General features: G+C 49.7%; 1 protein-coding gene across 4 annotated transcripts in view; it reads left to right on the top strand.

The window, feature by feature from the left end:
• The window catches only part of tfeb (transcription factor EB), a 114,105-nt gene that overhangs the window by 68,083 nt on the left and 30,179 nt on the right, over positions 1–15,843 (top strand). For all 4 annotated transcript variants that reach the window (XM_080209667.1, XM_080209668.1, XM_080209665.1 and 1 more), the window contains 2 exons: positions 9,454–9,690; positions 15,475–15,732. In XM_080209667.1, coding sequence (XP_080065793.1) covers positions 9,484–9,690; positions 15,475–15,732 — 465 coding nt within the window. In that variant the 5' untranslated portion in view covers positions 9,454–9,483. The remainder of the gene's footprint in view (positions 1–9,453; positions 9,691–15,474; positions 15,733–15,843) is intronic.

The raw sequence follows: 15,843 nt of genomic DNA, 5'->3' as shown, positions 1-15,843 counted from the left end.
AATGGCCTGATTGAAGACATTACAGTGCAAGAAAGGCCATATTGCAGCTCATCTCAGGTTCCAAGAGATGAGCTGAGGTCAGCCTTGTGAACACCACTCTTTATCAATTGAGTTTGAGACCAGCATAAGTCCCTGTTGGCGGGACACAAGATAGGAATCCTGATGGGATTCTAGCATCCAGGTGTTTTAATGAGCATTCGTTGGATGCAAATAAATGCAAATGCCATTCACACCACCAGCCAGCGGGGAGAGTGAGCCGCCATTAACCTGCTATTGGGGAAAATTGTAACATATCTTTTCACTGCCGGGTTTCTGATTTATTGACTGCCATTAGATTCCCCACTCCTGGTATCATCAAACCCGCCATGGGGGGTGGGGGGGTAGAGGGGAGAGTTTCACATATTGTTCATGCAGCAAGTTGTTATCTGCGCTTCACAACGTGAAAAGGTGTTGGAAGCAAATTCAAAAGTGACACTCAATAGAACTGGATGAATAGTTGAGGGTTTGGAGAAAGAGCAGAGGGGAATGGGACAGCTCTTTAAAAGAGGTTGCATGGCACGATGGGCTGAATAGCCTCCTACTCTGCCATATGTGATTTGATATCAGGAGATGATAGAATTCAGAGTGATCATCAATAGCTTCTTATTAACTCGTAAGCTGCAGGTCGGGGGCCTCCTATGATCTCTGAATCCCTGGTTATTTTGTCACAACCTCTTAATGGCACTGGTGTTCATTATGTTGAACTGATCCAGGATGAAGCAGAACTTTACTGGGACGTTCACCCAGCAGTAATGTGCATTAAATTTGAGTGAAATAAGTTAGTTTCCTCGCCAATGACAAGTACATGTTTGAATTGGTGTATGTGAAGATGAACTTAACTTCAAAGATGTTTTAAGCTCGTGTTATTTAATCACTATTGATACTTTTACATTACTCAGCCTTGTTCATTAGTAATCAAATTGATCCAATCAGCTTACTGGAAATTAAAATTATCTGCTGCCATTCCCTCCACCTTGCCCACTCAGTGAGCACCCCCCCCCCCCCCGCCCCCGAGCTCCAACCCCATCCCAGTCCCAGACCTGTGGCTCTCTCTCTTCCATCTGGAATGTGCTGCCTGAAGGGCAATGAAAGTAATTTCAATAATAACGTTACAAGGAACTGGATAAATAACTGAAGTGGAAAATTTCAGAGGGCTATGCAGAAAGAGCAGAAAGTAATTGAATAACTCTTAAAGAGCCAGCACAGGTGTCATGGGCTGAATGGCCTCCTCCAGAACTACAATCCCTTTTTGAAGCTCGTTGATTTCATCTTTACTTCCTGTTTCCTTGATCCTATTCCAGCTGAACTGCGGGGCACTCACCTTTCCCCCCTGACCGTCACAATGCCTGACATTGTAGTCTCCCCATGGGGACTATCTCCCTCCCTCTTTTATCAAAACCGCTCTATAATCATAGAATCCATGCAGTGCAGAACGAGGCCATTTGACCCATTAAGTCTACACTGACAACCATCCCTCCAAGGCACTATCCCCATAACCCCATATATTTACCCTGCTAATCCCCATGACACTGAGGGGCAATTTAGCATGGCCAATGCACCTAACCAGCACATTTTTGAACTGTGGGAGGAAACCAGAGAACCCAGGGAGATCCACGCAGATATGGGGAGATCGGACAAACACAGACAGACACCCAAGTCTGGAGTTGAACCTGGGTCCCTGGTGCTGAGAGCCAGCAGTGCTAACCACTGTGCCACCGTGCTGCCCTTTCCCAGTTTCCATAATCCATACTCTATCCTGGCAGCTAAGTTCAATTTCCAGCTTTTCTTTTCTCTCCAAAGTTCTTGAACATGGTGTCCATGGGAAATAGGAGCAGGTGCAGACCATTTGACCCTTTGAGACTACTCCATCATTCAATACAAACATTGACTCACTGTTCAATCCCTAGATCCATTCATTCCAAAACCTATTTCAGCCTTGAATATAAGGGCTTGTCTTTCCCAAAATTCAATCTCCCACCTTTTCTCAGCTCTGTCTGAATTTCCCGAATCCCTGAAGTGGGATTAACCAGAGTCAGGAATGAGATTCTCTGAATCCGTGACTGCAATGTTTATCCTTCCTCAATCTTTCAGCAGTTTTTGGCATCTGGCATGCCGTGGGATGTTTTGTGTGAAAATTGATATATCAGTAAAAGCTCTGCAAATGAAGACACAAAACACATGGTCATGAATTGACGCACATCCACCATGCAAATATGTGGATTCTATGTATGAATTCTATGGATGGATCCCACGTATGGACCCCATGTATGGATCCCATGTACAGATCCCATGTATGGACCTATGTACGGCTCCTATATACGGATCCTATATATGGATCCTATGTATGGATCCCATGTACGGATCTCTATACAGATCCCATGTATGGATCCCATGTACGGATCTATGTACAGATCCCATGTATGGATCCCATGTATGGATCAATGTACAGATCCCATGTACGGATCCTATGTATGGATCCTATGTGTGGATTCTACATATATGGAACCTATGGAACACTATGCTTTGTAACATAGTTGTTCTGCTGTTGAGGTGGGTCAGGAATGATGGTACTAAGATCCCACCTATTAGGAATGCACCTTATTTGCCTGTTTAACTCAATGTTCCATAATGGTAGCTGAAAATAAACACAGACCGCAATGTTACCACCTTTCATACTGTTGGGATTTTCAGAGATTTGACTGGGCACCAGATTCTCCAGCCCCGCTGCAGCATGAATGTGGTGTGAACAGCCAGTAAGATCTCGCTGGCAGAAAACAAGAAAAATCCCCTTTATATCCCCACCGAGTCTCACTGGACAGATGTCAGCTGTGGCTCACTGGGGCGCCGTCTTGCCTCTGAGTCAGAGGATTATGGGTTCAAGTCCTCCTCTAGACACTCGAGATGATCATTCAGCCTTGAGGCTGCACTGGAGGACTGAGAAGATGGACTGAGGCTGCATCCACCCTCTCGATTGGATCTCAATGATATCTGGGTGGCTATGGGAAGAGGAGCAAAGGAGTGTTTGATCATGGTTACATATTAAATACCAGGGTAAAGTATGAGTGAGGAAGATGTTTTGCAATGTGATGGGAGTGGGCCCCGGTTGCTTACTTTGCCTTTAAGCTTTGTGCAATGATGATGTGGTTTTGTTGCAGAAGGTGGCCAGTTCATGTTGAACAGAATCAAAAAGGGGAACAGGTTGCCGAGGTTATAAAAATACAACCTGTGGTTTGCTTACATTTCCCCTGTGCAATCACCCTTTTGCAGTGTGGAATCGGTCTGTGTGGGACACACTCACTAAACACTAACTACCCACTCACGTTTGCCACTCTGGACTTCATTTACATATTTCACCAATCCTCTGCCTCTGGGTTCCAGATGCAAAATTATAAATACCACAAAGAAGAAAGGTTTTATTTCTGAGCATTAATCCTTTGCTTGTGTCCAGTTGGTAATGGCTGCCCCCAAAACCCCTGTCCGGACAGAGACAGTGAGTGACAAGAGGCAGTCAGCAGGAGAGGATCTGTCCAGACTGACTGTCTCTGTGTCCAGACTGCCCATCACTGTGTCCAAACTGACTGTCACTGCCCAGACTGCCCATCACTGTGTCCAAACTGACCGTCACTGCCCAGACTGCCCATCACTGTGTCCAAACTGACCATCACTGCCCAGACTGCCCATCACTGTATCCAAACTGACCATCACTGCCCAGACTGCCCATCACTGTGTCCAAACTGACCGTCACTGCCCATCACTGTGCCCAGACTGACCGTCACTGCCCAGACCGACCATAATTACCTGGACTGACCATCACTGCTCAGACTGACCATCTCTGCCCAGACTGACCATCACTGTCCAGGCTTCCCATCACGGCCCAGACTGACCATCACTGTCCAGACTGACCATCACTATCCAGGCTGACCATCCCCACCCAGCCTGACCATCACTGTGTCCAGACTGACCATCACTGTCCAGACTGACTGTCGCTACCCAAACTGACCATCACCGTGCAGCATCCACACAGCAGTGATAAGGAGCTGCAGAATTTAGTGATTTCCCTTTGAACCCAGTCAAAGGCCAGTTGGAATCTGTGGTCATCTGAAGCTCTGCTCCTGTATCCCGAGTCACACTCAGTCCACTTACTCCACAAACCACATTAAGATTCACATCCTTGTTTTCAAATACCTCCATAGTCTGACACCTCCCTATTTCTATCAACACATCCCAAGAAGATTATAGGGCTCTTCAATCATGGACTGTAATACTGGGGTACAGTACTGGTGGGGATGGGTCTCTCACTGTATAACACTGGGGTACAGTACTGGTGGGGACGGGTCTGTCAGTGTATAACACTGGGGTACGGTACTGGTGGGGACGGGTCTGTCAGTGTATAACACTGGGGTACGGTACTGGTGGGGATGGGTCTCTCACTGTATAACACTGGGGTACAGTACTGGTGGGGATGGGTCTCTCACTGTATAACACTGGGGTACAGTACTGGTGGGGACGGGTCTGTCACTGTATAACACTGGGGTACAGTACTGGTGGGGACGGGTCTGTCACTGAATAACACTGGGGTGCAGTACTGGTGGGGACGGGTCTGTCGCGGTATAACACTCGGGTACAGTACTGGTGGGGACGGGTCTGTCACTGTATGACACTGGGGTACAGTACTGGTGGGGACGGGTCTGTCGCTGTATAACACTGGGGTACAGTACTGGTGGGGACGTGTCTGTCGCTGTATAACACTGGGGTACAGTACTGGTGGGGACGGGTCTGTCGCTGTATAACACTGGGGTACAGTACTGGTGGGGATGGGTCTGTCACTGTATAACACTGGGGTACAGTACTGGTGGGGACGGGTCTGTCGCTGTATAACACTGGGGTACAGTACTGGTGGGGACGGGTCTGTCGCTGTATAACACTGGGGTACAGTACTGGTGGGGACGGGTCTGTCGCTGTATAACACTGGGGTACAGTACTGGTGGGGATGGGTCTGTCGCTGTATAACACTGGGGTACAGTACTGGTGGGGACGGGTGTGTCACTGTATGACACTGGGGTACAGTACTGGTGGGGACGGGTCTGTCACTGTATAACACTGGGGTACAGTACTGGTGGGGACGGGTCTGTCACTCTATAACACTGGGGTACAGTACTGGTGGGGACGTGTCTGTCACTGTATGACACTGGGGTACAGTACTGGTGGGGATGGATCTGTCACTGTATGACACTGGGGTACAGTACTGGTGGGGATGGATCTGTCACTGTATAACACTGGGGTACAGTACTGGTGGGGACGGGTGTGTCACTGTATAACACTGGGGTACAGTACTGGTGGGGACGGGTCTGTCACTGTATAACACTGGGGTACAGTACTGTTGGGGACGGGTCTGTCACTGTATAACATAAGAACATAAGAACATAAGAAATAGGAGCAGGAGTAGGCCATCTAGCCCTTCGAGCCTGCCCCACCATTCAATAAGATCATGGCTGATCTGTCGTGGCTCAGTTCCACTTTCCCGCCCTCTCCCCATAACCCTTAATCCCCTCTCTTATCAAAAACCCATTAACCCACGTCTTAAAAATATTTAGCGAGGCAGCCTCCACCACTTCAACAGGCAGAGAATTCCAGAGATTCACCACCCTTTGGGTGAAGAAGTTCCTTCTCAACTCCGTTCTAAACCGCACCCCTTTTTATCTTGAGGCTGTGCCCCCTAGTCCTACTGTCTTTTTTGAGCGGGAAGAGTCTCTCCACCTCTATCCTATCCATCCCATTCATCATCTTATACGTCTCAATGAGATCTCCCCTCATTCTTCTAAACTCTAACGAGTACAAGCCTAGTTTATTCAGCCTCTCCTCATAGCTCAACCTCCTCAACTCCGGTATCAGCCTAGTAAACCTCCTCTGCACTCCCTCCAAGGCCAAAATATCTTTGCGCAGGTGCGGCGCCCAAAACTGCACACAGTACTCCAGCTGCGGCCTCACCAATGCCCTATACAGCTGCAGCAAGACCTCCCTACTTTTATATTCAATCGCCCTCGCTATGAAGGCCAGCATCCCATTTGCCTTCCTGACCACCTGCTGCACCTGCAAGCTGGGTTTTTGCGACTCATGCACAAGGACCCCGAGGTCCCTCTGCACTGTCGCCTGCTGCAGTTTTTCGCCACGTAAGTAATAGTCCTTCCTACCATTATTCCTACCAAAGTGGACCACTTCACACTTGCCAACATTAAATTCCATTTGCCATTTCCTGGCCCATTTGCCCAGCCTATCTAGATCCTTCTGCAGACTCTCCACACCCTCCGCACAATTTGCCGTTCCCCCAATCTTGGTGTCATCAGCAAATTTCGACACCCTACACTCGGTTCCCTCCTCCAGATCATCTATATAAATGGTAAAAAGCTGAGGCCCCAGCACCGACCCCTGGGGCACTCCACTAGTCACCAACCGCCAATCCGAATAGCACCCGTTGACCCCCACTCTCTGCCTCCTATTTGACAACCAATCCTCTATCCACACTAACACCCTACCCCCAACTCCATGTCCCCCGACCTTCTGCAATAACCTCTTGTGAGGTACTTTGTCAAACGCCTTCTGAAAATCCAGAAAGACCACATCCACCGGCTCTCCTCTATCGACCGCCCTAGACATATCCTCATAGAACTCCAGTAAATTTGTCAGACACGACTTCCCTTTAATGAAACCGTGCTGCATCTGCTCTATCAAGCAATTCCCTTCAAGATGCCTCGCAATTTCCTCCTTAATGACAGATTCTAACATTTTACCTACCACAGACGTTAAACTAACCGGCCTATAATTCCCCGCCTTTAGCCTGGCACCCTTCTTAAACAACGGCGTAACATTAGCCGTTTTCCAATCTTCCGGCACTTCCCCGGAATCCAGCGATGTCTGGAAAATAATCACCAAGGCATCCACTGTCACCTCCGCCATTTCTTTCAGAACCCTCAGATGCATTCCATCCAGTCCTGGGGACTTGTCCACAATCAGCCCCTCCAGTCTGTCGAGCACCGCCTCTCTAATAACAGTAATGTCATTAAGACCCTCCAGTCCTACCACCTTTCCATCGCTAACACCCGGCAAATTATTCACGTCCTCCTCCGTGAAGACAGAAACAAAAAAGTTATTCAAGACCTTAGCCATATCCCCATCCCCTACCACTAGGTCCCCTTTCTCATCCTCTAAAGGACCAACGTTCACCCTAGCCAGCCTCTTCCTTTTTATATATTTATAACACTGGGGTACAGTACTGTTGGGGACAGGTCTGTCACTGTATAACACTGGCGTACAATACTGTTGGGGACAGGTCTGTCACTGTATAACACTGAGGTACAGTACTGTTGGGGACGGGTCTGCAACTGTATAACACTGGCGTACAGTACTGGTGGGGATGGGTCTGTCACTGTATTACACTGGGGTACAGTACTGGTGTGGACGGGTCTGTCACTGTATAACACTGGGGTACAGTACTGGTGGGGATGGGTCTGTCGCTGTATAACACTGGGGTACAGTACTGGTGGGGATGGGTCTGTCACTGTATAACACTGGGGTACAGTACTGGTGGGGACGGGTCTGTCGCTGTATAACACTGGGGTACAGTACTGGTGGGGATGGGTCTGTCACTGTATAACACTGGGGTACAGTACTGGTGGGGATGGGTCTGTCACTGTATAACACTGGGGTACAGTACTGTTGGGGATGGGGCTGTCACTGAATAACACTGGGGTACAGTACTGGTGGGGATGGGTCTGTCACTGTATAACACTGGGGTACAGTACTGTTGGGGATGGGTCTGTCACTGTATAACACTGGGGTACAGTACTGGTGGGGATGGGTGTGTCACTGTATGACACTGGGGTACAGTACTGGTGGGGACGGGTCTGTCACTGAACCACTCGCAGTTCTGTTAATTTGAATTGTGGACATTCTGTTGAGGCTCCAGAATCGAGCCTGAGGAAGTCCATCATCTTCTTGAGCTCATTGTGATTGGGAAGGAGCCTGGGGCAGGAGTAAGGTTGTAAACAAGTCAACATTTAGCATCGAATTGAGAAGTCAGTTGTTGGGATTGTTCTTGTGGAAAGGACTCCCCATGGTTCATTGGCCATCGCTGGAACTTCCTGCCAATCCATCCATTTCTAGTGACTGCCACATGCAGACTGGTGGTTCACCATGTCTGCCTGGCTCCTAATCACATCCACCACAACCTGTAGACTTGATCTGATCTGAGATTTCTCGCTGAGGAATTGATGTAACTTGAGCAGCTAACAGCAGGATGTCCAATCTATCTGTTCCCCAACTCCCTTTCTCTTTCTCTCTCTCCCCCCAACCCTTCTCTCTTCCCCCTCTTGCTCTCTCTCCCCCCTTGTTCTCTCTCTCCCCTCTTTTCTGTTCTCTCTCTTTCTCTCTCTCTCTCTTCCCCCCCGATATTCTATCTCTCTCTTCTCATTCTTTCTCTTCCCACTCAACTCTCACTCCTGCCCCCCCCCCATTTTCTCTCAGTTCCATTTGCTCTCTCCCCTGCTCTTGGTCTTTTCCCCGGCTTGCCCAACAACCACCACCTCTCCACCACCCCCCCCCCCCCCCCCCCCCCGCCCCCAGTCCCCCCACCCCACCACCGTCTCTCTCTCTCTCTCTCTCTCTGTCTGTCTTCAGAATTTCTTTGCTATGCGGGAGGTATCTGGAATGGGGAATGTGTCACCACAATGCAAATTTGAACCACAGTCCTTGTAGTACTTTTAAAGTGTTTGTTTACATTTATTGGTCAGTTGCTGTGAGAACAGAAGGAGAAAGGCTTTTTGCTGAGAATGTTTTGGTAGATCTTCTTGGCAAGGCCTGGGGATAGAGTGGACATGGAGAAGATGGAACCACTAGTAGAAAAAACTAGAACCAGAGGGCACAACTTCAGACTAAAAGGATGATCCTTTGTAACTGAGAAGAGGAGGAATGTCTTCAGCCAGAGAGTGGTGAATCTGTGGAACTCTTTGCCGCAGAAGGCTGTGGAGGCCGGGTCATTGAGTGTCTTGAAGACAGAGATAGATAAGTTCTTGATTAATAAGGGGACCAGGGGTTATGGGGAAAAGGCAGGAGAACGGGGATGAGAAAGGTATCAGCCACGATTGAATGGCGGAATAGACTCGATGGGCTGAGTGGCCTCATTCTGCTCCTTTTTCTTATGGTCTTTGGCTTACTGGACTGGTTCACAGAGCAATGGGTGATCCAAATCATTGGGATGATGGAGGAGGGGGAGGAGAAGGGAGTGGGCAAGAGGAGGGAAAGGTGGGAGGAGTGCAGGTGGAGTGAGAGTTTGGAGGACAGGGAGCAGTGAGGGAGGGGGTGTCAACATCACTCTGTGTGACGTCTTTCTGATGAGATATTTGTCTGAATATTTTGCAGTGATTGATTTTTGACGGCGAGCTGAGAGACATGGCAATGTCATCTCGCACCGGACTGCGCATGCAGCTAATGCGGGAACAGTTGCAGCAGGAGGAGCAGCGAGAGAGGGAGCAGCAGCAACAGGCAGCACTGCATTACATGCAGCAACGCATGGCCGTTACTGCCACACCTGCAATCAACGTTACCAACACTGCTTCCTACCAGCCTCGGCCACAGGTTCCTGTTGAGGTTCTAAAGGTAACATTCAATCTCCAACTCCCTCCAACGGTCATCTCTTTCTTCAGCACACTGCACCCAGGGCTCTGTGACGAGCAGGGTCTGGGTGCAGTTAAACTTGAATGTGTCCACCCCTTCTCTGACTTCCTTCCCCTCAGTTCATTTCCCAGTTCCACCTCCTTCCTCTCCCTCCCTCTCTCTCATTTTCACTCATTCCTTTTTACTCTCCTCTTTTGTCTTGGCACGGTGGCACAGTGGTTAGCGCTGCTGCCTCACAGCGCCAGGGACCTGGGTCCAATTCTCAGCTTGAGTCACTGCCTGGGTGGAGTCTGCATGTTCTCCCCGTGTCTGTGTGGGTTTCCTCCGGCTGCTTCTGTTTCCTCCCACTGTCTGAAAGGTGTGCTGGTTATGTTCATTGGCCTGAGCAGGCACTGGAATGTGGTGACTTGGGGAATTTCACAGTAACTTCATTGCAGTGTTGATGTAAGCCTTACCTGTGACTAATAAATAAATAATAAAATAATAATAAATAAACCCAGGTTCAATCCTAGCCTTGGGTAACTCTCTGTGCAGAGTTTGAATGTCTTCCCCGTGTCTGCATGGGTTTCCGCCGGGTGCTCCGGTTTCCTCCCACACAAGAAAGATGTGTAGGTTAGGTGGATTGGCCATTGTAAATTGTTCCTTAGTGTCCCAAGATGTGTAGATTAGGGGGATTAGGAGGGTAAATGTGTGGGGTTACGGAGCTAGGGCCGGAATAAGATGCTCTGTTGAAGGACTGGTGTAGACTTGATGGGCCAAATGGCCTCCTCCTGCACTGTGGGGATCCTGTGATCCTCTCTGCCTCTACCCTCTCCTCATTCCCCCCTTTTCCTCCTCCTTCTCCAGCCCTGCCTCCTCTCACTCCGTCTCTTCCTCCCTCCCCCACCCCTCATTGAAACTGCTTTGAGACCGACTGGCCAATAAATGTGGGGTAGGAATGGAAATATACAACATGGAGGTGTGTCTGTGAGGGAGGAACGGGAGCTCGGGTCCGGGGATGGATGGTGTGGGAAAGGCTGGTGTTGGTGCTGCTTCAGAGATTGGTGTGATCCTGGTGTTGACAGTTCTCTCACACTGTCAGTATTACAGCTGCCTTTCCTCATTGTGTCTCCCAGAAACATCTCAAATACTTGCCATGAAATACCATTGCTGTTGCAGTGTGGGCAACCACAGCAGTGCACAGCAAGAGCGTACAAACAACCGCACGAGCAGTGTGTTTTATTTTGGCTTTGTTTGAGGGAGCAGCGTTAGACCAGAACTTTGGGGGAACAAGCTGTCTGCTTATCTGCGGGTCTCTTCACATTCCTGTGTTTAGGTGAGACAATCTTTCAGCTCAGGACAACACCCCTGACATTTCAGCATTCCCTCACCCACAGAGGAGTCTGCCTGGGTTATTGAGCAGATACCTGTTTGGAAAAGAACTCAGTCTTAACACGTGGAGAGCACTTCTGAGATTCAGCCGTGAATATTTAACACTAAACGAGAAAGCATGTGGAAAAGATTAACTAAGATGCTACCAGGATGTTTTGAGTTATAAGGAGAGGCTGGATAGACTGGGACATTTTTCTCTGGCATGTAAGAAGCTGAGGGGTGACCTTATGGAGGTCTATAAAAAGTGAGGGGCACAGATCAGCTAGATAGTCAACATCTTTTCCCAAAGTTAGGAGAGTCTAAAACTAGAGGGCATAGGTTTGAGGTGAGAGGGGAGAGATACAGAAGGGTCCAGAGGGGCAACTTTTTCCACACAGAGGGTGGTGAGTGTCTGGAATAAGCTGCCAGATATTGTAGTAGAGGTGGGTATAATTTTGTCTTTTAAAAAGCATTTAGACAGCTACATGGGTAAGATGGGTATAGAGAGATATGGGCCAAATGCAGGCAGATGGGACTCGCTTAGTGGTAAAAACTGGGTGGCTTGGACAAGCTGGGGCGAAGGGTCTGTTTCCATGCTGGAAACCTCTGTGACTCTATGACTGAGAGGGGATGAAACAAAAGGTAGGACTCGTGTTTGAGATGATTTCTGAGAAAGTGTCACAACTTCAACTCTGACCTTCTGAACTGATGTGGAGCTGCCGGCGTTGGACTGGGGTAAACACAGTAAGAAGTCTGACAACACCAGGTTTAAGTCTAACCGATTTATTTGATAGTAAACTCACAAGCTTTTGAGGTTCCCCTCTTTGTCAGGTGAACTTCTGAACCGTAACACATGGAATGTTGTGCTGAATATCTGCCCAGTGTGCAGTAGGGATTTGGATCAGGAATGGTGGCGATTTGATTTCAGTCTGTCCCCTCACTGCCTGTTTGCATCAATCCAGAAATTCACATGTCATTACTTTAGGTCCATTTATAATCCCAGATCCAATGATCCATTTTCCTCTCTCCCATCTTCCCCTGAAATCCTGTTCAACTGGATAAAGGATAAACAAGATAATGTTAGTGTGGGAAATCAAACTGCCAGTCAGTGATTAACCCACTCGACAGCAGGGGATGCTGGTTAGGGGAGAAGTTAAATTGCCCAGCTTTTTATAATGGCCAGGTGGTGTGGGAACTCAACATTCTGGACCTTTAGTTTCTCAGAGGGTTCATCAGCTGATTTCCTGAGCATCATGGATTTCTAATTTACCTTTGTCCCCTCTTTAAACCACCCTCAGCAAACACTCCCAGGACAGGTACAGCACGGGGTTAGATACAGAGTAAAGCTCCCTCTGCACTGTCCCCATCAAACACTCCCAGGACAGGTACAGCACGGGGTTAGATACAGAGTAAAGCTCCCTCTACACTGTCCCCATCAAACACCCCCAGGACAGGTACAGCACGGGGTTAGATACAGAGTAAAGCTCCCTCTACACTGTCCTCTGACCTTCGGGTAAGCATTCTCCAAGGCGGCCTTCACAACACACGACAGCGCAGAGTCGCTGAGCAGAGACTGATAGCCAAGTTCCGCACACATGAGGACGGTCTCAACAGGGATCTTGGGTTCATGTCGCACTATCTGTAACCCCCATGACTTGCCTGGGTTTGCAAAACCTCACTTACTGTACTGTCTGGAGACAATACACATCTCTTTAAACTGTGATCAGTGCTCCTACCACTCACATTGTCAGCCACTTCAGGTCTTGAACAGCAGGTTAGGTGTAAGGATTCGCATTTTAATCAGTAATCTCTAAACTGTCTGTGCTTTATATGCTCTGTCTGAGGCCAGAACTCTCCATTCACCTGACGAAGAGGGTAACCCCTCGAAAGCTTGTGAGAATATTATCAAATAAATAGGTTGGACTAAAACCTGGTGTTGTCAGACTTTTTACTGTGTTCCCATCAAACACCCCCAGGACAGGTACAGCACAGGGTTAGATACAGAGTAAAGCTCCCTCTGCACTGTCCCCCCCATCAAACACTCCCAGGACAGGTACAGCACAGGGTTAGATACAGAGTAAAGCTCCCTCTGCGCTGTGCCCACAATATTCTTGTCTTTGAGTTGGAAACCCTGCCTTGCTGAATCAGTGAGATATTGAAGATAGGCATTTTAACTCTTGGCTCTGAGTGGCGGTGTGTTGTGGTGCTGGCTGCACTCAGTTTCACTAAGAACCGGAGTGATTTTGCCGTGCTGTTTAGTTTGTTCTGTCTAAAGTCCTGAGTCAGAGAGTTGCTCGCTGTGTAAAAGGTCAGTGTGGGAGGAGGAAGAGTTAGGCATGAGTTCCCGAAACAGGACAAAGCCACACTGACTAATCTGAGAGTGACATTTGATTATAAAATGAAGAACTTTTGTGACCACAGAAATGTCTGGGGGAAGGGCTGTTCGAATGCAATGAAGGAAGTTTGTGTTGGGAATTTACTGTTGTGCAGTAATGTGTCTTTCTAACAAAGCACAGTGTCCTTCTCCGTCATGCTGCTCATTTCATTACTGCTAGCAGTAAAGGAGCTTTCTCTCCTTCCCTCCTTTACCCACCACCCTCATCCCCTCACTCTCTCATCATCCATTCCTTGTCACCCTGTCAGTGGTGGCTCAGTGCGCAGCACCCACTCCCTCATTTCAGAGGGTCAGTGCTGAGGGAGCGCCGCACTGTCAGAGGGTCAGTGCTGAGGGAGCGCCGCACTGTCAGAGGGTCAGTGCTGAGGGAGCGCTGCACTGTCAGAGGGTCAGTGCTGAGGGAGTGCCGCACTGTCAGAGGGTCAGTGCTGAGGGAGTGCCGCACTGTCAGAGGGTCAGTGCTGAGGGAGCGCTGCACTGTCAGAGGGTCAGTGCTGAGGGAGCGCTGCACTGTCAGAGGGTCAGTACTGAGGGAGTGCCGCACTGTCAGAGGGTCAGTGCTGAGGGAGTGCCGCACTGTCAGAGGGTCAGTACTGAGGGAGTGCCGCACTGTCAGAGGGTCAGTGCTGAGGGAGTGCCGCACTGTCAGAGGGTCAGTACTGAGGGAGTGCCGCACTGTCAGAGGGTCAGTGCTGAGGGAGCGCTGCACTGTCAGAGGGTCAGTGCTGAGGGAGTGCCGCACCGTCAGAGGGTCAGTACTGAGGGAGTGCCGCACTGTCAGAGGGTCAGTGCTGAGGGAGCGCTGCACTGTCAGAGGGTCAGTGCTGAGGGAGTGCCGCACCGTCAGAGGGTCAGTACTGAGGGAGTGCCGCACTGTCAGAGGGTCAGTGCTGAGGGAGCGCTGCACTGTCAGAGGGTCAGTGCTGAGGGAGTGCCGCACCGTCAGAGGGTCAGTACTGAGGGAGTGCCGCACTGTCAGAGGGTCAGTGCTGAGGGAGTGCCGCACTGTCAGAGGGTCAGTACTGAGGGAGTGCCGCACTGTCAGAGGGTCAGTGCTGAGGGAGTGCCGCACTGTCAGAGGGTCAGTGCTGAGGGAGTGCCGCACTGTCAGAGGGTCAGTGCTGAGGGAGTGCCGCACTGTCAGAGGGTCAGTACTGAGGGAGTGCCGCACTGTCAGAGGGTCAGTGCTGAGGGAGTGCCGCACCGTCAGAGGGTCAGTGCTGAGGGAGTGCCGCACTCTGCTCTTTTTTAGTAGTCCCACTGTTCGGAAGATGGTTGCGGTGAACAAGAAAATCCAAGACTTAACAGAATGAGCACCAAGTGTTTTTGTGTTTTCTGGTTTGTGACTTGGGGCAGGTTATTGGTGCTGGAATAAAGGGACATGGCGCCATGGGGGTTTGTTTAAGATGACCTTTGTAGCAAGGAGCCATGTCAGTCGTTCCATTCTCCCCAGGGCAGCCTCTCATCTAGGACGTGTTGCTTAGATTTCTCATTGTGGCCATCACAGAGAGTTACCTGAGCTGGTCATACATTCGGGGAATAGTGAGGAATGTCTGGCCTGCTTCACCTTCAGACAACATCCCCCCCTCTGGGCAGCATGGCCCCCAGGGACGCAAACTGTTTTCAATCCATGAGTTGTGAGTGGTGGGGCCTAGGGTGGGTGTGGGTGGGGTGGGGTTGTATATGGGTCATTGGAGGAAGGTAGGGGTAGGGAGGGGGTAGTGAGAGGAAGGTAGGGGTAGGGAGGGGGTAGTGGGAGGAAGGTAGGGGTAGAGAGGGGGTAGTGAGAGGAAGGTAGGGGTAGGGAGGGGATGTGGAAGGGGGAAGGGATTAAGTGGAAGGGTGATGTTACCGTTCCTGCTCTGCTGGAGCTTGCTTCCAGATATTCACCACCCTGAGCACTCAGACCTTCCCAGGAGTGTGATTGAAGTGGGTGGTAATAGGTAGACTGTCCAGAGCTTCCTCTCAGTTACTGCAAGTGAAACCTTCTGACAGAAATACTTCTTTCCCTGTGCCTGCAGGTTGAGACTCACCTGGAGAATCCCACAAAGTACCACATCCAACAATCGCAGAGGCAGCAAGTGAAGCAATATCTATCCACCACTTTAGGCAACAAGTTTGCTGCACAGCCCCTGTCGATGGGTCACTCACACCCTGTGCAACCTTCAGCTGTCTCGCCCGCCCTGAGGAATGACCATGTGATATCCAGTTCTACTGGAAACAGTGCTCCAAACAGTCCCATGGCCATGCTCAACATTGGTTCAAATCCTGAACAAGAGGTAGGGGCTATACACCGTCTACAGAAAAACATTGGAGATTGGGGCAGGAGGAGGCCATTTGGCCCTTTGAGCGCCGCCATTCATTACAATCATAGCTGATCATCCAACTCA

The sequence above is a fragment of the Carcharhinus amblyrhynchos genome, chromosome 22 (genome assembly GCF_965287045.1).
Source record: "Carcharhinus amblyrhynchos chromosome 22, sCarAmb.v2.hapA, whole genome shotgun sequence".
NCBI classification, from domain to species: Eukaryota; Metazoa; Chordata; class Chondrichthyes; order Carcharhiniformes; family Carcharhinidae; genus Carcharhinus; species Carcharhinus amblyrhynchos.
This window is presented reverse-complemented; position numbering and strand designations above follow the sequence as displayed.